The 23,042-nt window shown below is 44.1% G+C and overlaps 1 protein-coding gene across 2 annotated transcripts; it reads right to left on the bottom strand.

The window, feature by feature from the left end:
- Nucleotides 1-545: 545 nt before the first annotated feature.
- HELT (helt bHLH transcription factor) lies at nt 546-3,368 on the bottom strand. 2 transcript variants are annotated; one of them, XM_072624457.1, is made up of 4 exons: nt 3,105-3,368; nt 2,459-2,563; nt 2,042-2,138; nt 546-1,238 (listed from the first exon to the last, which is right to left on the bottom strand). In XM_072624457.1, exons 1-4 carry the CDS (start codon nt 3,129-3,131, stop codon nt 739-741), a joined length of 729 nt encoding a protein of 242 aa, XP_072480558.1. In that variant the 5' UTR covers nt 3,132-3,368; the 3' UTR covers nt 546-738. The 2 variants fall into 2 exon arrangements, with proteins under 2 accessions (XP_072480558.1, XP_072480557.1); XM_072624456.1 differs by having other exon boundaries at nt 546-1,241; nt 3,105-3,206.
- Between the last annotated feature and the right edge of the window lie 19,674 nt (nt 3,369-23,042).

The raw sequence follows: 23,042 nt of genomic DNA, 5'->3' as shown, positions 1-23,042 counted from the left end.
GCACTGTTTTGGAGGTCTCGGTTCTGTGCGATTTTGTGAATGGCTAGAAGTGCTGAGGAAGCTGGGTGACTGCAGCTGGATTAGTTAATGATCGCTCCTCCCGGGGGCAGATTAGGAGGCTTGGGGCTCCTTGGATGCGATTCTATCCTGCTCAACTCTCCTTCCCTTCCTCTACCAAGGCCAATGCGCAGAGCGCTGGACATCGACTGAGGCGCAGCTGGCAGAGGGATTTCCCTGCCCAGACCCGCCTTCGGGAGGGGAGGAGCCCTGAGTGGGTGTCAGCCTGCACCCGCTGATGGAGCAATGAATGGCTTGTTCCCTCATCCTCCCTTCTAGCCCAAATAGCATCCTTTCCAATCTCCAAGCCCAAGCACTTCGACACCCCCTCATTGCATCCCAGGAGCAACCACAGCAGTCTACCCCTCACCCAACCCCCCAACAGCCTTCACCTTTATCCCGACCAAGTCCAGCTCACCACTACCTCCGAGAAGGCGCACGGCACGGGAGACGAAGGTAACAAATCGAAAAAACCTTCTCCCGGAACGTCTTTCTCAGAAATTATTTATTAGGGAGAGAAGGGAGGGAGGAAACCTTCAAAGGACAAACTATTCTTCTTCTCCCTCCCCTTCTGATTGTGTGCAATATATTTCCATCTGTACAATATACAGTGTTTCTCCTAACTGTGCCCAAGTCAGGGAATGAATCCGTAGGAGCACCGAGGTCTGGGCCTCGGGTGGGTTATAGCACTGGGGCGTGCTGAGGAGTGTGCAGGTGGTTTAAGGTGTTAGGGTGGGAGTGGCCGATCAAATTGAGATAATGACGATCCAGTCCCTGCACTGGGGCCAGGAATGGACTGTGCGGTTGAGTCGGGTTGGAGAGGGCCACCGGAGTGTTGGGCAGGTAGGGCAAGGTGGGACTGCGGGCAGGGCCGTGGGGCCAGGAGAAGGGGCCATGACTAGGCCCCTGGTGGAAGACCGAGGCTTCACTCGGGCTGTGTCCAGGGTACTCAGGGCCAGCTGGGTGAAGCTGGTAGGAGAAGTCTGTCTCGGGGAGGGAACCTAATGAAGGGAACACCGGCTCGGTGACCAGCCGCGCTTTGGACTGCAAGAAAGCCAGGATTCGCGCGTACTTTGTGTCCTTGGTCTCCATTCTCTCCACCGTAGTCAGATAGTGCACCAGGTTCTTCATGCACTCGTGGTAACCGTAATGGAAGTAGTTGGCGAATTCCGCTAAAAGTTCTGCTGGAGAGGCAAGAAAGAAGTGATAAAAAGCGAACGAGCAAAGATGAACTCCTCTCCCTCGACTTGTGGTTCTCTAGGCTCATAGGATCATAGACTTAGAGCTGGGAAGGGCCTTAGACGTCATGTTATCCAACCCCCTCATGACAGATGAGGAAACTGAGGCCCAGAGAGGTTAAGTGACTTACCCAAAGTCACAAAGGTGGCAGAGGCCACTCCCTCAGCTCTAGTGACTCTAAATCAGAGCTTTTGCCAAAACTTGATTTATCAAGCATTTATTTATTGTGCCCCCTGTGAGGAGGGCACAATCTTAGTATAGATAAGACCCTTTCTCAGCCCCCTTAGAGTTTATGGTCCATGAGTGATGATGGAGAGGGGAGGGGAAAATGATCTCCTGTGGTCATCACAAACAAATTTCACAAAGCCTCTCATTTTCTCGTCAAAGTTTCCATCCCAGTCATCCCAGCACCTAGTCTGAAATCCTCCCTACATCTAGGAAAGAGTAACAAACCGTCTACCTTTTCATTCACAAACGTAAACTACATGATTATCCATCACTCTGTCCCCCACTCTTTGATTGAGGGGAAAGAGAACTGAGGGACAAATTTGATGTCTGTGTGTGTGTGTGTGCGCGCGTGTGCGTGCGTGTGTTGTTTACCACAAGTATATAGGGGAGGATGTAGATTAAAAGAAGTATGCCCCACGCTCCACCAGGAATCAGACACTTAGGTCCTATCCTGAAAGTCACTGAGTGGTCTGCACCGTGTCCCACAAAGTTCTAGGTAACTCAGATGGGTGCCTACCTTTCTCTCTTCCCCGGGGGAAGTCAGCGGAGTGCAAGGCTCTCAGGTACTGTACCGTCATCTCCAAAATCTCTGCTTTCTCCAGCTTCCCCGAACTCTACAAAGAGAAGCAAATGGAGGGTCAGCCAAGGCCCGGGGTTGGGAAGGAGGCAGAAGAGAATAAAGGTCATGTAAGTCCAACCACCTGGTACTGGATGTGTATAGCTAGGAAAAAGTACCAGGTGGATCCTGCTCCCAAGAGCCTATGTGATACTTGGTGGGTCCTGACGGTCACCCCAGGACTGAAGGCTGGTGCTGCCGCACTTAGGACCACTTCCAGAGGGGCGAGATGACTCGGTCCTGGATTTGTGGCTCAGGGGCCCAGGCCCTTTAAAAGTCCCTTCTCTCACCTGGGTCTGGTTCGCTTGCTGTCCTTACCTGCTTCGCTAGAGCCATGGGCACCGTCTTGCCCAACTCATTTAAGCAGCGGTTGATCCGGTCCCTCCTCCGCTTTTCGATAACTTTATGGGAAACTGGGGTCCTCTGCAAAAAGAAAAAAAAAATTGGAGGGGCATGGTTTTGTATTTTCAGCCTCTGGCCCTCGGAAGTCAAGCAAGGAGAGGGCAGGGAAACAGAGAAATGAGAAGGCAGAGCCGGGTGTCATTTCTTCATTTCCCCCCAGTGTTCCAGATGTTCAATATATAAAAAGATGAAACTCTCCAAATGTTCAAAGAATTGTGAGCCTATGTGCCTTGGGACTGGAGAAGAGAGAGAACCACGATCACTTCCCATGAGTGAGTGGCTAGGGTTCCTGCCTCCTCTACCAAGTTCAGCCAAACTCCCATGCCTCCTGCTTGAGTTATCTCGAAATGAGGCCCAGTGTGCTGATGCTTGATTTCACTGCTGGGTCCCAGATTCTAGGTTTTTACCCCTCTAGTCGCACCCTCATACTCCAGGAGGGTTGCTCAAATACACTCTACGAGTCCAGACTGGGAGTAGCCTTTCACAAGAAGGCGAGGAACGTGCAAATCCAGACGCCTCCAACACCAGGGCGCAAGGACCGCTCTATGGAACTCCAACTCACTTTGCGTTCCTTCAGCTTGTCAGACATCCTTGGAAGAAACCTCCGGAAAGAAGTCACCCGCTCCTCCTTCCTCCTCGTGTGCTTTCTCAAGTGCTTCAGGTAGACTGCAGCCTCCCAACTTCGGAGGGGCTGCTTTATAAAGCGATCATTTAGGGGGAACTGAGTGCATTCATGGTTTGAATTATTCCATAGGATTAGAGGAGCTGCGTTTGGGGAATGTATGCATTAAAGATCAGTTTTAAAGAAGTAAAAAAAAAAAAAAAATTAGCAGCCAAGGGGGTGGGTTGGAAGGGGCAGATCAGCTTTGTTAATCCACGTGGCCCTTCAAAGGACACGTGATCTTGCCAAGGATAACATTTGCATGGCAACAGCCCGGGCGGGAAAAGGACGCATCAGACTGGAGCCTGTGTGCGTGTGCGTGTGCAAGCCGGGGCTCCAGCCGCCTCGGCTGCAGCCAGCGGAGCGCAGGGGCGCAGCAGCCGCCGGCACCGGGGGGCGGGTGCACTCACAAAACCCAGCTCCCTTCTTTAGTCCCACCGCCCTGGCTCACACGATCGCCTGTTTACAAATCCCAGCAAGCCGGCCAGCCAAGCGCCGAGTGCATTTTAAAGCCTGTCCAGAGTCATTAAAGTAATTAAGTAAGCCTTTAATAGGCTGTTCCGCCGAGTTCAAGGGAGAGCTCTTGGAGACGGAGTCGCCCCGTTTGTTCTCAGCCTTTTCTCACACGACTTGGTGACACGTCCATCGCTCTGCTTTTTGTTTACCCCGCTTTATTTGTCGGACACCCCGGCAGGTGTGGGGCTGGGGCTGGGGCTGGCACACGAGGCTCCCGGGCTGCCTCGCCCCTCCCGCTGCCCTTTGGCACGCGACGCTATCCCCCACCACCACCCCGCCACGTTTGTGGGTTTTTTTGTTTTGTTTTGTTCCTTCTCCCCCTTCGTCTCCCTCTTTGCAGTGGGAAGAAGCTCAATTTGTAGCCTATTATCCTGTACGAAAATGTCCATTGAAAAGTATGAATGGTTTCATTGGGCTAAATTTTAATAATGCCGGAGGGTGGGGGAGGAGAGAAAGGCTGGGGGGTGAAGGGGGGGCGACGCGAGGAAGAGCGGGGCCGAAAAGAAAAGGGGGAGTGCAGCTGGCCGGGGCAGGCATTATGCGTCGTCACCTGCGAGAGGGGGCGCCTACAGACCCCCTATTCATTTGCCTAATTTTGGTCAATTTAACAAACTTCAGGAGAAATGATTGTGGCTTTGTCAAGGAGGGTGAAGCCTTCTGATCGAATTAACAGCATGTTTTGATCCGGTAAATGTCATTAGAAAGGGAGAAACAATCGCGCTTAGAGTGCTCTGAGTAATGCGCCCAAGTGGAGACGCCAAAGCGCACAGCTCACAAAGGGAGCAAGTAACTGCCACAGGGAACTTTTGTACCCTCCCATCGCCCAAGTTTTGACACAAAAAGGCATTATTTCATACTTGAATACGTTTAATCCAACGATTGTCTATTTTCTGCAAACATATTTTCACAGCATTGTTAACTTTTTATGTTCCCCTTTCGCGGGCGCCTTTTCTCGACGTTTGGGGGCGGGAGAGCGCAGACACTTTGGGCATCAATATTTGTCACTGAAAAGGGCCCCGTGAAGTTAGGGAAGTTGATCTCTTTTTTATGGTTTTAGAGAGAGAAAATATCGGGGGAGGAGGAGGGAGGGGAGGAGAGGACAGAAATGAAGGAGGAAATTAACTGGACGGGCCGAAGTGAAGAGAGGGGGGCGGCTGTGGCAGCTGGGAAGCCGGCTCGACTGTGTCTTCTCTGCGCTTCTGCTGTCTGTGTAGCTCTGGGGTCTTGGGGTCTTGGGGTCCTTGCCCTCCCACCCCTCCCCCCACCCTTCTTCTGTACACTCCCCCAAAGTGCTCAGGCCGGGGGGGGGGGCAAGATTTCTCGCGGATGGAAACGATCAAATCGTGTTATAGTTTATGATTGCCGTCTCCAGTTTCTAATCCTTTCCATCTGGAAACTGCAGAGGCTTCCCTAGAAGTAGTTCTTTCCTCCCTTTCACACTCACGCTACCCCGCCCCTCATAAATAACTTTTACTTCGGGTTGCTCACAGAGGAGACCTAGTTCCTCTAAGACTCTAAGTCCTCTAAGTCCACCCTTTTGGAGGTTATTAGTTATCTTGGGTAGAGACAACGCTGTGCCACGTTTGGTAATGCAACTTCCCGGGCGCAGTGGCGGGTGCAAGGATGTGGGGACCTGCGTGGCCTTCAAGTATACGGTCAGATTGCCCAATGGTCCACCTGCTTCTGCCCCTCCCGGGTTGGGGGGGTGCTATTCAGTGTCCTGTACTGCATCCCCTCCCCCCTCCCGCCCACGCTGGGCTTATCTTCTTCCAATACATCTTCCAAAGATGTTTTCTTTTCTTTACGCCAGATTGGACACAAACTCACACCCTCCTGCAGGTTGTTCTGTCAGCAGGTTTGTTGATTTCACTATATTCACTCCCATACAATGGGATTAAAAACTAACCGTTATCATCCAAATTAACTAAACACTGAATGGCAAAGGGAGAACGCGCCCACGGCTCTCCCCCCTTTTTATTAGCTAGCGGAGATGGAGTTGATCCTCTTACTGTCGGTGTTAACCACCAGCTGCAGCGGCCAACTTTCCAAGCAAGCAAACAGTTTTATTTCCCAGGGTTTGTTCTCGGAACTTCAGCTGTGCGGCTGGGCCTTGGGTGCTGGGGCAAGTTGGATCAGTGTCCAAAAACTGGCCCAGGAGAGGAGGGGAAAGGAGCAGGTGAGCTGCCCCGAATTCCGGGACCGCGTAGAAATGGTTCCTCGTTTCCTCCTTACAGACGAGAAATGGGAGGGTTTCAGTCAGTCAACAAGCATTCTCCCATCTGATAACCTGCCTCGGTCCCTAGCCAGGAGGTGAAGGCCTTCCCAGCTCCCAGGGACACCTGCTCACCTCACTTAAGTCCTGTTAATGACATTCCTGAAGCACTTGACTTTTACTTGGGCGGAGGAAATGGCTCTTCTGTTTCAGGCACCATGTAGAATTTGAAATTTTCATGGGCCTGGAAAGGGGTGTGTTGGGGGTGGGGGGTAAGTGGAGGCAAGGGATGAATTTCAACATGTATTGTTATATCTTTGCTTTCCTCACGCTCCTCAATTGACCTCTTTTCCCTTGTAGGTTGCTGGAACAAAAAGAGTGGAAATGGATAATTTTTTTTTTTTTATAGAGAAACTCCTCTACCGATACAATTTTAATTTATAATCTTGGAGATAGAAGTGAGGTGGGGAATGTGGAGAGGGAGAAGGAGGGACAGAAAAGTTATAGGATCCTATAGATCAAGAAATGAATGAGATCTTAGAACTCATTGGATCAAATCTCTCATTTTTACGGTAATGAAACTGAGACCTAAAGATGTCTGTGACATGTCATGGACACAAAGATAATGTGCAAAGTGGAAGTTTGAACCCAGGGGTCCCTAGACTCTAAATTCAGATCTTTTTTTTTCTGTTGCATCAGGATGATTTAAGCTAAGTGGAACAGTGACCCTGGGCTTGAAGTCAGGAAGACCTGAGTTCAAATCTCACCCTGGCTCTTTCCGGTTGTGTGACCCTGGGCAAGTTACCTAATCCCTGTCTGCCTCAGTTTGCTTATCTGTAAAGTGGGGGATAATAACAGCACCTGAGGCAGCTAGGTGGCACAGTGGATAGAGAGCCAGACCTGAATCAGGAAGACTTATCTTCATGAGTTCAAATCTAGCCTCAGACACTTACTAGTTGTGTGACCCTGGGCAAGTCACTTAACCCAGTTTGCCTCAGTTTCTTCAACTGTAAAATGACTTGGAGAAGGAAATGGCAGGTCACTCCAGTATTTTTGCCAAGAAAATCCTTTAGTCACAAGAGTCAGAAATGACTGAAACAACTGAACATCAACCCAGCTTTTTTGTGAGGATCTGATGAGGTATTAATTATAAAGCACTTAGCACAGTGCCTGGCATGAAATAAGCATTATATAAATATTAGCAATTAGTTATTATTATTCCTCAAGGTCACACAGCAATTATGTGCCATAACTTAAATCAAGTCAACGTGCTTTTATTAAGCACCTACTAAGTGCCAGGTTCTATACTAAACCCTAAGGATAAAAAAAACCACCACAGCCTTTGGCCTCATTTAGCTTAGAATCTACTGGAATACCAGAGCTATGACTAGCAATTTTTTAGCCTGGGGCAAATGAGTTGGGGGAGAAGAGGGAACCCTGGATTTTGGAAAAAGATCATCTGCACTGTGCCCCCTGGGGGAATCTCACCATACAGTAACTTCACTTCTCAGCTCTTTATTCTTACTAATTAGTTACTAAGCTCAGTTCTTTAAATGGTATTGAAGTACTGCCATCAGGTTCTAAATTTTGGTTCCTGGGACAGACATCCTAGTTATGGATGGAGAATACACGGTATCATATCATTCAACAAATATACTGTAACTAGAGTCCACTATAGACTAGATCAATGGGATAGAAGTATGATATAGTAGAAGAAATATTGGATTTGGAGTCAGAAGACCTAAGGTAGAAGATCAGTTCTACTGCTCATAATCCCCACTGGACAGGTAACTTAATTTCACAGGACCTCAGGTTCTCAATCTGTATTCAGTCAACAAGCAAACATTAAACACCCACTATATGCATGGATACAAATACAAAAGTGTGACAGCTTCTCCCCGCAAAGTCTACTAAAGGAATATAATGTCTTCACTGATAAGTAATAATAATAATAGCTAGCATTTATATATTTTAAGACTTAAAAAGTGCTTTACAGTTCTCTCGTTTCATCCTCACAACAACTCTGTGAAGTAGGTGCTGGTTTTTATCCCCATTTTACAGATGAAGAAACTGAAGCAAAGTGTGGGTAAAGTGACCTGCCCAAGGTCACACAGCTAGAAAGTATCTGAGGCCAGATTTGAACTCCAGGTCCCGCACTTGATTTGCTAAGCCACCTTACACAGTGATTAAGGGTTGAGGGTGGGAAGGACCAGTAATTAGGAATAGTTTCTTGAAGAAAATGGCTCTTGAAGGGAACCTTGAGGGTTTTAGGAGTTCTGAGAGGTAGAATCAAGCAGGGAGAGTTTTCCAGGCAGAGGAAAAAGTCTGTAACAATGTGGAAGTGGAAGATGAAATGTTGTGGGGAGAGCGGTAGGAACAACTCACTTAGGCCAGGTTGTAGAATACAATGGCATATAGTATGAACCCCTTCTGGAAAGATGAACTGAAAGCTTCTTGTAAAAAAATTTGTATTTTATCCTAAAGTCAACAGGAAACCACTGATGTTTTAGAGGGGATGGAGGGAGAATGCCAGTCTTGTTAATATACAAGATCCCTTCCAGTTTTAAATCTCTTGTTTCTAAGTACATCTTCCTATGCTAAGTTGGAGGAAGGAAAGATTTTATGGAGTAGGAAGCATTTGAGCGGAGGTGTCAAACATATATTGCATGATGTAACACTCAGAGTTTAATCTGAACCAGATTAAAATGTAACTGGGAAATCTTTAACAAAATAAATTAAAATCCAATAGGACATAGATAATGTTAATATGTGGTTTTCTAAGTCAACATGCGGTTGGTAGGGGGCCTTATAAACAGTTTAGTGGTCCCTGTTTCTAAGTGAGTTGGACACTGTTGCCTTAGAGGATGAGTTGGATTTGAGAAGGTCCAGGGCAGTGGGGAGTGCAAGGAATTGTGAGGCATTCTAGACTTGGGGAAGGCAAAAGTAGGAAGGTGGGGCAGGGCTGGATGCATATAGGGCTGGCGAATAATTCAGTTTGGCAGGAGGGCAGCACACATGAGGCAGAGCTGTATGAGATAAGGCTGGATGGTGAGGAGGCTGCCAGGTTGGGGAAGGGGGAATGGCTTAAATGCCAGACTAGGGATTTTGTGCTTTATCTGAGAAGCAATAAGGAGCTGTGGAAGAGTTCTGAGCTGGAGAGGGCCTATATGATGCAGTGAAAGGAATCTTGTATTTGGAATCACACAAAACCTGGGTTCAAATACTGACTCTTATTATCTGTGCACCCTCAGGTGAGTTAATGTCTCTGGGCCTCAGTTTCCTTACCTGTAAAATGCTGTGGCTAGACTCACTAGAGGACCTTGAAAGTTTCTTTCAGCTCTAGGTCCATGGTCCTAAAAGAATGACACAAATAGATTTAGACATAAGGAAAAAAGTCAGTAAACCATGGTACAATGGGAAAAGTACTGATTTTGGAGACAGAGGGGCTAGGTTCAAACTTTACCTCTGAAATTTACTGCTGATTTGACCTTGGGCAAGTTGCAGTCTCCCAGGGCCCCAGTTTCCTCCTGTGTAAAATGGGGAGTTGTAATAAATGGCCTCTAAGATCTCTTTCCAGTGCTAGATTTGTGATTCTATAAATCAATCAATAAGCATTTATTTAGTGCCTACTGTGTGCTGGACACTGGGGACATAAATATGAAAATGAAACCAATTTCTGCCCTCAGGGAATTTACATTCTAACATGTCAGACAACAATATGACAATATTTAGAGAAGGAAAGACTTGAGATGGGGGAGAACAGATTAGAAGTTGTTAAAGTTCTGGAATACCAGGCATGAATGAATGAATGAATGAATGAATAGTCTTTATTAAGAGCTTATTATGTGCGAAGCACACAACAGAAAAGCAAAATAAAATAAATAACCCCTACTTTCAAGGAATTCACATATATAGGAGATTTCAGTTCCAGGTCCACAGCCAAGTAGATAGGATTGCATCTTCAACGTTGTTTCCATTGATAAAATCAATGTCTGCTCCTGATTTTGAACACTAGTCAGAGCCAAGGACTTTGGGGTCAAGAACGTTCTTTTCTGGGTTTTCGGTACCTGTGGCTGCTAAGATGCAGGGCCTTCAACACCTGCAGAAGGAGAGTTGGGGTTGAATCTCCCAGGAGTCTTTTCCTGGGATGATGGGTGCTGGGGATGGGTTGGTGACCTGGGGAGCAGGTTCACTGCCCTTCCCAGGACTTGGCCTTGAGGTCTTGGGCAGGCTCTATCAGGATCCGAGGGAACGTAGAGATTGAGATGACGGTAGTGACACAAGCCACCTCCCTTTTCTCCATGCTTCAGCTAGGCTGGCCTGCCTAGGGCATGATTGGTACTGTGCTCACCAATGAAGCATCAGTGCTTTGAATCTCTGAGTGAAGTAAATTGTGGTGGGCAGCTAGCTACCTCTCCCATTGGTCTCTGCTCCTCTTCTTGTCTTGATTCTCCCTCACTCTTGACCCCTGCCTTGTGAATCCCAAACTGCTTTCCTGATGAGCCCCTGGATTTGTTACCTTTTAGCATTTGGACATTCCAGCCTTGGATTTTGATATTTGCCATTTGGCTCTGTCCCCTTTCTGGCTCCCCTGGCTTTGAAATGGCCTGGGGTTGGTCAGGCTTTATTGCCAAGGCCTTGTTTACTCTCTCAAAGACAGCCCTGCTAATCTCCTGCTAATCCCCAAGCCTGGAGAATCCAACAGCCTCCCTTTTCAAACTCCTCTGAACCTGCGTTGGCCAAGCAAGCTACTGGAGTCGACTTGGGCATCTGGAGGTGGAGCTGGAGGTTTGGAATGTTACCAATGACACCAAGCCACAGAGAGGTGGGAATCATGACCTTGGCAAGATGAGAATGAAAAACATGAGAAGCTGTATAGCCAGTCTTCTGGTCTGCCAGCCATGCGTAACTTTACCACACTGGTTCACCAAGTGGCCAGAATTTCTTAGACAATCAAGAGTCTTCAGAAACTATGGGGACTTGCTATAAAACAAGACGCAATAAGGAAAGAAGATGTCTGTGATAAATCATTAGGCAATGAACTTGGTGGGCTCCCCCACCTCATGGGGAATGGTCCAATATCGGACAGTGTTGAACCATGCCTCCAACAGCTCTAGAAGAATTTTGCAGTATGACCTCAGCATCAAAGACTATGGATTTGTTAGCCACATTCTTGGCATGATTACAAACTGATTTCCATAATGATCTGGTCTATTCATAATTTTAGAAGATGTTTAAAAATGATTTATTGATGCTCCTTTTCTACATCACTGTCTCTTTCTCCATCCCAAATCCTGCCTCAAAACAATTAGTATAATCATGAAAAACAAGCCAACACATTGGGGATGTATGAAAATGCACTTAGGGGCCACCACATCATTGCATGCTTCCTTCTCCGTAAGTCCTCAACTTCAGTGCACTGATCTGAGTTCTGAAGGCTTTCCATCTTAATTTTTATGATTGGGCTCATTCTGTACATTGTTCCCCGGGTTCTGCTCCCATCATTCTGCATCAGTTCACATAGGTCTGTCTGGGAGACTCTGGATGAGCCATTTAGTCAAAAATAGCCCACTGCCAGATTTGATACAATACAAAAATTACAAATTGATTACAAACATAGTTACAAATACGGGAGAACAATGCATCTCTAAAGAAGAGCCAAGGAAACTTCTTCAGCTCTGTGGCATTCAGTTTCCTGCAAACTGGCTGTAACTATCAGGAGAAAGAAATAAACAATGCAGAGAATGCCAGGTGAATTGTAGGAATATAGCATAACATTAAGAGAGGTGATAAAACTGAGGGTGTGTGTGTGTGTGTGTGTGTGTGTGTGTGTGTGTGTGTGTGTGTGTGTGTGTGTGTGTGTGTGTGTGTGTTTGAATAGGCAGGGGCAGAGGAGGTTCAGACAGCAGGTGTAGCCAGTATACCTGAGTGCCGGGGTCTCCCTTCCATGACCAGGGTGTCTGAGGCCATCACATTTTAGCCAGAACAACCATGCAGCAGAGGTGGGGAACCTGCGGCCCTGAGGCCACATGTGGTTAGTCAAAGAGCCACTCTTAAGGACCTAGACGGCCACATGTGGCCTGGAGTTCCCCACCCCTGAACTAGGGTTTATACCATTGGTGTGTGTAAAACAAATTTCTTTAACAATACATTTGTAGAATTGTGCCGCCTGCCAATTGAGGGAAGAGGAAGAATTCCAGAGCAATTTGGAAACACTGAAAGCACTATTCAGCTCCCCAGTCTGATCCAGTCTGATCTCATCCTCCTGCTCACTCCTGCCGTTCAAATATTAGAAGGAAATAATTCAATTAGGTTGCTTTCGTCCAAACAGCAGACAAACTGTTGGGGTTAGGAGTGTTGGGCAGTCTCTCTTTGTTTCTGTGTATATGTTTTCCCCTGAATTCCCCTGGGGAATCTGGCATGGTGGGCTGCGTGACCATGTGGTGGAAGACCTTGGGCATGGAGAACAACTAGGAAATCTGACTGTGATGAATCTGTGTGACAAGATTATTGAAAAGCCAAATCCTTGACAACACTTTCTGAGTCATTCCCTCTGTCTTAGGGCATGCCTGGGTCAGAGGTCAGGAGACCCTGACGTTAATGACATAGGAAATTTAACAAGGCTGGACAAAGTGTGTAAGTGGGAGCGAAAGGCTGATGGCTATCATTTTAATTCTTACTAAGCAGGTAGTCCCAGATCTACACATGATCATTCATCTTCTGCCCCCAATGTCCGTAAACAGAATCCTAGCTCTACACAAGGCCCTTAGAGCTGCTTTTGCAGGGTCTTGGATTCAGAAGGAGATAAAAGGAAGAAATCATGAAAGTCAGCAACATTTGAAAGGAACTGATACCCACGCTGAACTGCAAGGAGGGCCAGTCTGCACCAGTGACTATCCTCTCCTCAAAAATTGCCTCCTTCCCCACCACTGCCTGAAATTTCTCATTTAATTTTGCCACAGTTCTCAACTCCACCAATTAATTATTTACTCAGGCTAAATAACATTATATCTTATGTCCACATTTAAATGAATCTAGGCTCAACAATTTAGAGCTAGAATGACCTTAGAGACCATAGAGTTTAACCCCTTCATTTAACAGATAAGGAAATTGAGGCATGTGGTGATTAAGTAACTTGCCCAAGGTCAAAGAGCTAGTGAGTCTGAGGCAGAATTTAAATCCATTTTTTCCTGACTCTAAATTCAGTGCCCAGGATAGTATTCTTTGTCCACTTGGAAAGTGACCACCATGAATATATCCCAGCTTATGTGCCAACCTCTGTCTACTATAAGCATTTGTGAAGCATTTGCCAGGCATCATGCCAAGTTCTTTCTACTATGCCAGATAAATCTGGGAAGGTCAGCTAGATAGTACAGTGGATAGAGTCCTGGGCCTGGAGTCAGGAAGACCTGAATTCAAATCCTGCCATAGACACTATCTGAGTGACCTTGGGCAAGTCACTTAATCTCTGCTTGCCTCAGTTTCCTCATCTGTAGATGGAGATAATAATAGCACTTCCCTCCCAAGGATTTTCTGAGGTACAAATGAGATGGCATTTGTAAGTGTTTGGCACGTAACACAAGTGCTATTATTGTTATTAATATTATTATCATTATCATTGTCAAGGAATATTTGCATGCTTCATCTCATAAGTGTAAGTAGTTTCTCTGCTAGTCTAAATTGTAATACCAACATGCCTCCTCATCCTGTGGGATTCTGGTCCATCCTAAATCAATCCAATGTACTGTAAGCCTTCCTTCGGTTCTTTTAATGCTTTTGGAAAAATCATTTATTTGACAAATGGCAACTTATGAAACCAAAAAGATCATGAAATGGCCCTTAGTCCAGGGTATGACCCTTTTTGACTTCTATAGGTCTTGCTGGCAGAGTGGCCAAAAATGGAGGCACAGAGGGTGCTAAACATCACGCAGATGTTTGGACTGGCTAGAAGTACCTTAAATAGCTTTTGGTATTTGACATGGGCAGGGTGGGGGGTGGCTAGGTGGAGCCATAGTGTATAAAGGGCCAGGCTTGAAGTCAGGAAGACTCATTTTCCTGAGTTCAAATCTGACTTTAGACACTTACTAGCTATGTAGCAAGTCACTTAACCCTGTTTGCCTCAGTTTCCTCATCTGCAAAATGAGCTCGAGAAGGAAATGGCAAACCATTCCAGTATCTTTGCCAAGAAAACCTCAAATGGGGTCATAAAGAGTCAGCCATGATGGATCAACAAAAACATTCTACATGTAAGCCTCTAATCTAGGGACCAACAAATCAGCATCCACCAGGAGAAGCAAAGCCATGTCAATATTCTTGTTCTTGATATCCATGCAAACAGAAAACAAAAGGAAGGTGTAGTTAGGTGGGGGAATGACTTAGAGGTTCTCCTTGGAGAAGCAAATACAGAAATTAGAATTGGTAGAGTTGGTTTGATCACGGATGCGAAGGTAACAAGAATCATCATGTCATGGGACACTTGGTCACTTCATATCACAGTGCCCATGATAGTACTCTTTGTCCATTTGGAAAGAGAACACCATGAAGATATTCCAACTTGTGTGCCAACCTCTGTCTACTATAAGCATTTGTGAAGTATTTGCCGGGCATGATGCCAAGCCCTAGGAATACAAGAATGAGGAGAAATTCAAAAAAGAAATTGTTAAAAGTCTCTAAATTAAATTAACATATACTTTAATAACCATACTTCAATGCAAAGGTTCATGGGAGAATGGGAAAAAATATACTGGCAAAAATGACTCAGAATAAAGAATGAAAGATACAGAAGGTCCAAGACTTATGGTCTATTCCAGAAGACTCATATCTATTTATCATGAAGGATTTCTTCCAGGAGAAAAAATGTAGATTCTGGGTATAACAAATACTGGATAATATCATGAAAATTAATTTGTCTGCATCAGGGGTGGGGACTCTGTGGCCTCAAGGCTTCATGTGGCCCTCTAGGTCCTCAAGTGTGGCCCTTTGACTGAATCCAAACTTCACGGAACAAATCCCCCTAATAAAAGGATTTATTTTGTAAAACTTGGACTCAGTCAAAAAGCTGCACCCAGGAATCTAGAAGGCCACATGAGGCCTGAGGCCACGGGCTCCCCACCCCTGGTCTACGTAATAATTATTGTTATAATTGCTTCCATGTACGGTACTTTAAGATTTACAATAAAGCTTTACCTGTATTATCTCATTAATCCATACAATAATCGTGTGAGGCAGGTATTGATATTATCGTGATATTACAGAGAAGAAGACAGGCTGAATGAGGTTGATTAACTTGTCCAGGGTCACACAGCCAGTAAATATGTGAAGTAGGATTAACTCAGGTCTTCCTGTCTCCAAGTCTGGATCCAGTGGATCCACTATGTCACCTACCTGCCTTCATCATGTATGTATGTGTATTTCACATACATATGTGAAACTGAACATTTCCATAGTGTTTTCCACAGACTATCAGCTTCAATTTGAAAAGGCTACAAGCCAAGACCAAAGTAGAGGGAGTGTTGGTGCATGATTTACTTTGCAGATGATTGTGCACTCAATGCACTCTCTGAAGCTGAGATGCAACAGAGCATGGATCAATTCTCTGCTGCCTGTGCTCATTTTGGCCTAATAATTGACAGCAAGAAAACACAGGTGCTCCATCAGCCACCACCACACCATCCATATATGAAACCATTGGTTACAACACATGGAGAAGTTTTGAATGCTGTGGATAAGTTCACTTACCTTGGTAGTGTACTTTTCCAGGGATGCACATTGACAATGAGGTTGATGCCTCCATTGTCAGAGCTAGCTCAGTGTTTGGGAGGCTCTGAAGAAAAGTTTGGGGGAGAAGAGGTATTAGACTGACTACCAAACTGAAGGTCTACAGAGCCATTCTGCTGACCTCATTGTTGTATGCCTGTGAAACATGGACAGTCTACCAGTGCCATGCCAGGCAACTGAACTGCTTTCATTTGAACTGTCTTAGGAAGATTCTGAGGATCACCTGGCAGGTACCAGACACTGAAGTCCTTGTTCAAGCTGAACTACCAAGCATTCAGACTATGCTCCAGAGAGCACAACTCTGATAGACTGGCCACATTGTTCGAATGCAAAATATACACTTGACAAAAAGACTATTTTATGGAGAACTCACATGGGGCAGGCCATCACAAGGTGGTCAGAAAAAACGATGCAAGGATACTCTCAAGGTCTTTCTCAAGAACTTTGGGTTTGACTGCGCAATATGGGACACACTGGGACAGGACTGCTCAGCATGGTGTGCCCACTCAGAAACGGTGTTGTGCTCTGTGAGCAAAGCAGAACTGAGACAGCACAAAGGAAACTTAGGATGCACAAATTTGGAGTATCCACCCCAAATATTCACACAGACTATCTGTGCCCAGTTTGTGGTAGAGCATTCTGAGCTTGTGTTGGTCTGATCAGCCATAGTCTGACACATTGAAACTTGACTCTAGAATAGGGATGTCATTTTGGTCCTCTTCGAGAATGAAGCACAACAACCAACCAACCAACCAACATATGTGAAATGAAATAATTGTCTACTGACCTGGAAATCATTCATGAATTAAGGTGTAGTCAAGTATATGGTGCAGCAGATAGAGCACTGGCCCTGGAGTCAGGAAGATGTAAGTTCAAATCCAGCCTCAGACATTTACTAGCTGTGTGACTCTGGACAATGAGTCCACTCTGTACCTCAGTTCCTCATCTGTAAAATGAGCTGGTGAAAGAAATGGTGAACCACTCCGGTGGTTGCCAAGAAAACACCTAAAATAGGGAGAGTTTGATTCGACTGAAGTGACTTAACAACATCATCAACAAAATATTGACTTGCAAAAACACAGATTGAAATCTGAACCCCAAATTATAAGGCTTAAAAAATGAAAAGATAGAGTATGCTATTAATATAGATCCAACCTATCGAGAGACACAACAGAAATAACTTTGTTTGATGACCTTGTTTTTCTTAATATTAAGTGACTGGGATATGTTTATCAAAGGTGCTTGCCACTGTTATAGAGGATATCCATTGCAGAGTTGAAAATGGAAAAGAGAATTCACTATCTTTGGATGTTCTGGTTTACCGGTGACATTTTACTGACCTCATGAAACCGAAGAAGTGTTCCAGTTTCTTAAATGAGGTCCATAATCTCTCTCTCTCTCTCTCTCTCACACACACACACACACACACACACACACACACACACATCACTCAATCAATCAGTTAATCAATCAGTCTAACTCTCCTCACTGGGAAAATCACTTTGAGAAATGCCTTCCATCTCTAGTGAGGGGGCAGATTCATCTGAACAAATATATCAGACAGCGAACACATGTAGATGATGAACTAGGCTCAGAATTACATTTCATTTGAGAAACTATATAATGCTTTTCATGATCCCAGCTTCTTGCTGAAACAAAAGGTGAACTTATTTAACATAGATATTCTTCCAGTGATGTTATATGATTCAAATTATGGCAGTTTCCAAGGTATCAAAATAGCAAGTTACTCAGAGGGTTGTGGAGATATATGGTGGGCATAAATTGCTATCACATATTATCCCAATGCATGAATGAAAAAAACCACTGTGCCCCAGTCGCTGTGCTAAATGCTTGGAAATACAAACACAAAAGTGACGGTTCCTGACTACAAAAAGCTAATATTCTAAGAAATAGAAATAAGGCATATTTTACAAGAGAAGCAAAATAAATGATGTCACTATAGAGATTTGTGACCAGAAAAAAAAAGGCATCTGACTTGTCGAGAAGCAAGAGTGAAAGACAGCAGATGGCCAACCCATGTGTTCCATTAGTAGCCACGTCGAATCAAGAAACATGGAGGAAGGTAGACCAAGTGGACCTCCATGGCTATGTTTTCAAGAGAATGTAGATAAGAATCATCCAGGATGAGAAAATGTGACTGGCTTATGATCCAAATTGTTGGAGAGAGCAACCCCATTGATATCACAGATCAATCATTTCACCCTTTGGGTCACCATTTCATTGCCTCTCTTTCTTGCTATTTGAATTACACTCACCTCTTTTTTCAGTCATATGTCTTTTTAATGATGCCTTTTATACCACTTTTCATACAGAATAATCATGGCTAATATGCTGCAGCTTATGTATATTTACCATGCATATTTCCCTTCCCATTTGTGTTACTGTCATTTTTATTCTTCTGAGGTGGTAGTTCAGTGTTTCTCAGCCTAATATCATTACTGGAAGAATAAAAAAAGGTTAGCTTTGGCAGCATTGAGCAGTTTGGAATAATACTGCATAGCTTCCCAAAGACAATCCATCTTGATAGGCTCATTTCTGTCAATTACCTATTACTATGAAGTGATTCAATCAGTTTGCATTCCTCCAAACAATTGACATCAGTGGTATTGAGAACACTGAAACATTTACTTGAGGAAATGTGTGGGGAAGGGACATTATTAGGGAGCATGGAATACTCTGGGAGGTCTAGGTTGGAGCACCCCAGTGGAGAGTCTATATTTGTTATTGATATTTGCCCTTCATTCTTGAAGAGGACCAGTCACATCAGAAGGGTGATGTCTTGACTTGAAAGTGAAATGGATTTAAGTGAGGCAGAGCTGTGCAAAGTCACCAGCCTCACTTTCTCCTCCAGCGCCATCTGTGTCGAGTGGCAAGTTATAGATCAGGATGACTAGAGATGACCCTTGATGCACTGGGATACCTTATCCTTGTTAAGCTAAGGTCTTTCCCAGGTCTTGGTTTATCTAAGGCAACACCCCTTCAGTGATTTAAGGTTAAGTAAGAAACAAGGCAAAAGATGGCCGAGTTTACCTATTTAAAAAAAAATCAAACTGGAAGGGGAAGACCCTCAGGGTTTCTGGCTGGAACAGAATTGCTATTTACTCTCACTCTGAGTCATCAAAACCCAACAATGAGAGCCTATAATAGCTAAAGCATGAAGGTCCTGGGAATGTAGGGAGAAGGTTATTAGGAATAATATTAAATTCAGTAAGCATTTACTGGTAAATGTCAGGTAGGGTACTAGATGCTGTGCATATAGACATAAACAAAATGATGTCTGCCTTCAAGGAGCTTATATTCTACATAGTGGTTCTCATGTAATGGTTCACAATGATGGTCCACAGGATTTGTGTTAAAAATCTTTAATGGAGTCCTAAGCAGTAAATAATTTTAAAGCATATTATGAGTAGTATATTAAATTACCTTGGAGATTCACAACACTTTTTTTGTCAGAAGGGGTTCAATGAGCAAAAAATGCTGGAAAGTGAAAGAGGGTTTTATGCATGGAGGTGGAAGACCACCAAAGACAAATTCTATGACTTTATCCTTCATAGGGATGAGAGGGGCTCTTTTCATCTTACTCTTATGCAGATCCTGAATCTTATTTAAGGACTTGAGATATTAGGGCTCTTAGGGTTTTAGAGAACATGTGCTTCAACTCCATCACTGGATAGACAGAGAATGGTAAGCATTGAAAGAAATATAGGACAAATAGTATGGCAAGCAGAGTGAGGAATTTACTTGAGCTGAAAGAATGGGAAGTCAGCAGCCATAGTTTATATCCCTGAGGAATGCTCAAGCCTCCCTTTTCTCTGGGGCTGCCGACAGTAAGGACATATAGGCAGAGTTTCTACTACTAATATTTTGAGACAAGTCCCAAAATGGTGTATTCATGGGGTCTAAATCTTAAGGTCTATGAACTGCGTGAGGTTACTTACTAAAGTCTGAAGACTGTTTCTTCACTGAATATTTTTAAGGATGTCCCTTTACAAATACACAATGTACAGTGATTCTATGGTTTATAGAGTATTTGTTAGCATAGAAAACTTGGGAAAAGAGGACTGGTGACTTGAATATTTAGACACTATTAGGTAAGGGTCATCTAAAGATACTGAAGCTATAATTTGCTTGAGCTTAAATGAGTGGTGTATTGAAGTCATACCAGCTCAAATAGGTGACCATAAAATTCAGCCTTATTAAACAAAGAAAACAGGAAAAAATAAATTCAATAACAATAATCCTCTGAAAACTGGAAGAGATCAGATAAATCACTGAGTCCATGAGATTGCAAGAAATGCCAGAGGAAAATAAAAAAACTGAAAAATTGTGAGATACATCAAAAATGACTGACCTGGAAAACATATCAAGGACACATAATTTGAGAATCATTGGATTTCATGAAAAATAAATAACATATTTAAAAAGTGCTTTAAGACTTGCCCCCACAACAACCCTTTGAGTACAAGGATCATTATTCCTATTTTATAGATGAAGAGACTGGGATTCAGAGAGGTTGGGACTTGTCCATGGACACCCAGCTTGTAATTTAGATTCAAACCCAGGTTTCCTAATGTCCAGTCTAGAGCTCTTTATTTCATTAGAGGTAATTTTTTTCCCCCAATCAATAAAGAAGCAAAGACTTGAGGTGTATAAACAGTTAACACTGAAAAAATACTTTTATGCTAGTTTATAAATTTTTTCTTCTGTTTTTTTCTTTCTAGAATTTGGAGAACTGCATTGGACTGACTTCATTTCAGCAATATTCAGGATTCCAGTGGACAAAGGACAAACACAATCCTGTGCATAGATGCAGCTGGCTGAATGCTAGCTGGGTAACTCACCTTCACCTCTCCTGTCTGCCTCCCCCTCCCCTTCCTTCTCCTCTCCAAGGGAAGGTAAACTTGGATGGTCAAAAGATGCCCAGTTGATTTGGGTTTTACTGACTCCTCTTCTCTTCTCTCCTCTCCTCTCCTCTCCCCTGTCCTGTCCTCTCCCCAAACCTTAAACCTACTGCACTCTGAAACTGGGACTCCTTTGGGCCCTGAGGGCTCCTCTGGAGCCTCCTAGCTTGAGAGTGATTATCAGTTGTGACTGTTGCTCTTTCCCACCCAGCCTGACGTCTTTCTTATTCTTGACCTCATTGAAGGGGCTGTGCCTTGGCTACTTCTTAAACAGGCTTATTCAATGAAGGGGTGTTGCCTCACCCTAAGTGAGTGCCTGCAAAGATGGTCTAAAGGGTCCAAGGTCTCCCAGTGCATCCTGGGTCATCTCCAGTCATCTTGAGGAATATTGGGTCTCTGGATTCAGATGGCTCTGGAGGAGAAGTGAAGCTGGTGACCTTCACAGCCTTCCCTCACTCAAAGTCAAGTGCAAGTCATGCCATCATTTCTCTAGGGTGGTTTGCCATTTGCCTCTCCGGTTCATTTTACAGATGAGGAAACTGAGGCAAACAGGGTGAAGTGACCTGCCCAGAGTCACACAACGAGTAAGTGTTTAAAGTTGGATTTGAACTCAGGAAAAGCAGTCTACCTAACTCCAGGTCTGGCAGTCTATTCACTATGCCACCTAACTGCCTAAATGATATTGGAATGGGAATAATGAGCCTAGCCATTTTGGATATGTTGTCCTAGCCAGCATTGGATACCAGCTTTGTCTCTTTTCTCTCTGGTATTTCAATTGTTGGAGGCTTCTCTTGATTTTGGAGTAATTTGAATGGCCTGTCTGGTCTTATGACAAGTCAGAAAAGATAAATGGAAAGAGGTATGGATGTTTTCCCTTTGCTTAAAAAAGACTAAATTGGAGGTGCTAACCATATGTGAGGTGGGGAAGAGGAAGACATATTGCCTGTATCCTGAGGATGGGAAGAGATAAATAGAATTCAGTTGCCCCATATCAACTTAGTGTGAGGTCTGGGACCTTATCCTTCAGAAAAGTCTGAAAAAAGTCTGCATAGCCACCCAAGGGGAAATTTCGTAGGCAGAAGAAAACTGTGGGCCTACCGAGAAAGCTGATGATCTTCTCATGGATATATTGACCCTGGTTATCTTACCAGTAGGAGCTGTAATACTTTCCTGAGGATGGGGAAAATGGATGAAATCAACACAAGTAGCACCAGACAATGCTGCTTCATTCACAAGAGCCAGAGACAGAGAAAGTGAGAGCATCATCACATGTATCACAGGCATTGTCAGAAGAGCATCAGTGGAGCTTCTGGACCGAGTGAAAGAGCTCCTGATTCAAATTTGGAACTTGGGAAGACTTGTATGAACCAATGCAGCCAAAGAATGAGGAATAATGAGGCAGAGTCAGATGTGGAGTATGGTACTGTGAGTCATGCGGATTATGTAGGTCCGGGGACTGCAGCTGGCTCTTTACAGAGCTGAGATTTTTCTCTCCTTGGTGTGACCTCAGCCTCAAGGTTGCACTAGACTTTTTTAAGTCTAGAAAAATGTCGTGGTCCTTGGGAAGATGGAGTTCACCACTGGGATGAATTTCCCAATCCCAGAGTAGTACTACATATTTGTAGGGGAGGTGGAACCTACCAGAAAAGAATATGTGTATATTTTTATTGTCAATGGGATTAAATACAAATTATTTCTCTGTTTTTCTCTTTGATATACTTATCTTATGTTTCATGCTTTAGTTACTTATAAGGGAACTGAGAACCCGAAGATAAGAACTGAAAACAACTCAGTCTCAGATGTTCCTGAGGTTACCTTGGGTTGAGGTATGGGCCAAAGAGATATACCTATTGAGAAGGACTTAAGATATGAACTTGATTCTATGTGATTCTAGAATTACTTTAGCAATATAAAAAAAATAAAGAAAATTTTTTTCAAAGCCCTTATATTTCATTATACAGGAAGAAAATCATGAAAAACAAGTCAACAGCTTGCTAAAGGAGACCCCAAAAAATGCTGAAGAAAATAACACTGAAAAAATAGACTAACCCAAATGGCAAGAGAGATCCAAAAAGCCAGTGAGGAGAAGAATGCCTTAAAAAGCAGAATTGGCCAGATGGAAAAAGAGATCCAAAAGTTCACTGAAGAAAATAATTCCTTAAAGATTAGAATGGAGAAGATGGAAGCAAATGACTTTATGAAAAATCAAGAAATTATAAAAGAAAACCAAAGGAGTGAAAAAATAGCAGACAATGTGAAATATCTCATTGGAAAAACAACTAACTTGAAAAATAGATCCAAGAGAGACAATTTAAAAATTACAGGACTACCTGATGGCCATGATAAAAAAAAAAGAGCCTAGACTGCATCTTGAAATTATCAAGGAAAACTGCCCTGATATTGTATAACCAG

Source organism: Notamacropus eugenii, chromosome 7, assembly GCF_028372415.1.
Source record: "Notamacropus eugenii isolate mMacEug1 chromosome 7, mMacEug1.pri_v2, whole genome shotgun sequence".
Lineage (NCBI taxonomy): Eukaryota > Metazoa > Chordata > Mammalia > Diprotodontia > Macropodidae > Notamacropus > Notamacropus eugenii.
This window is presented reverse-complemented; position numbering and strand designations above follow the sequence as displayed.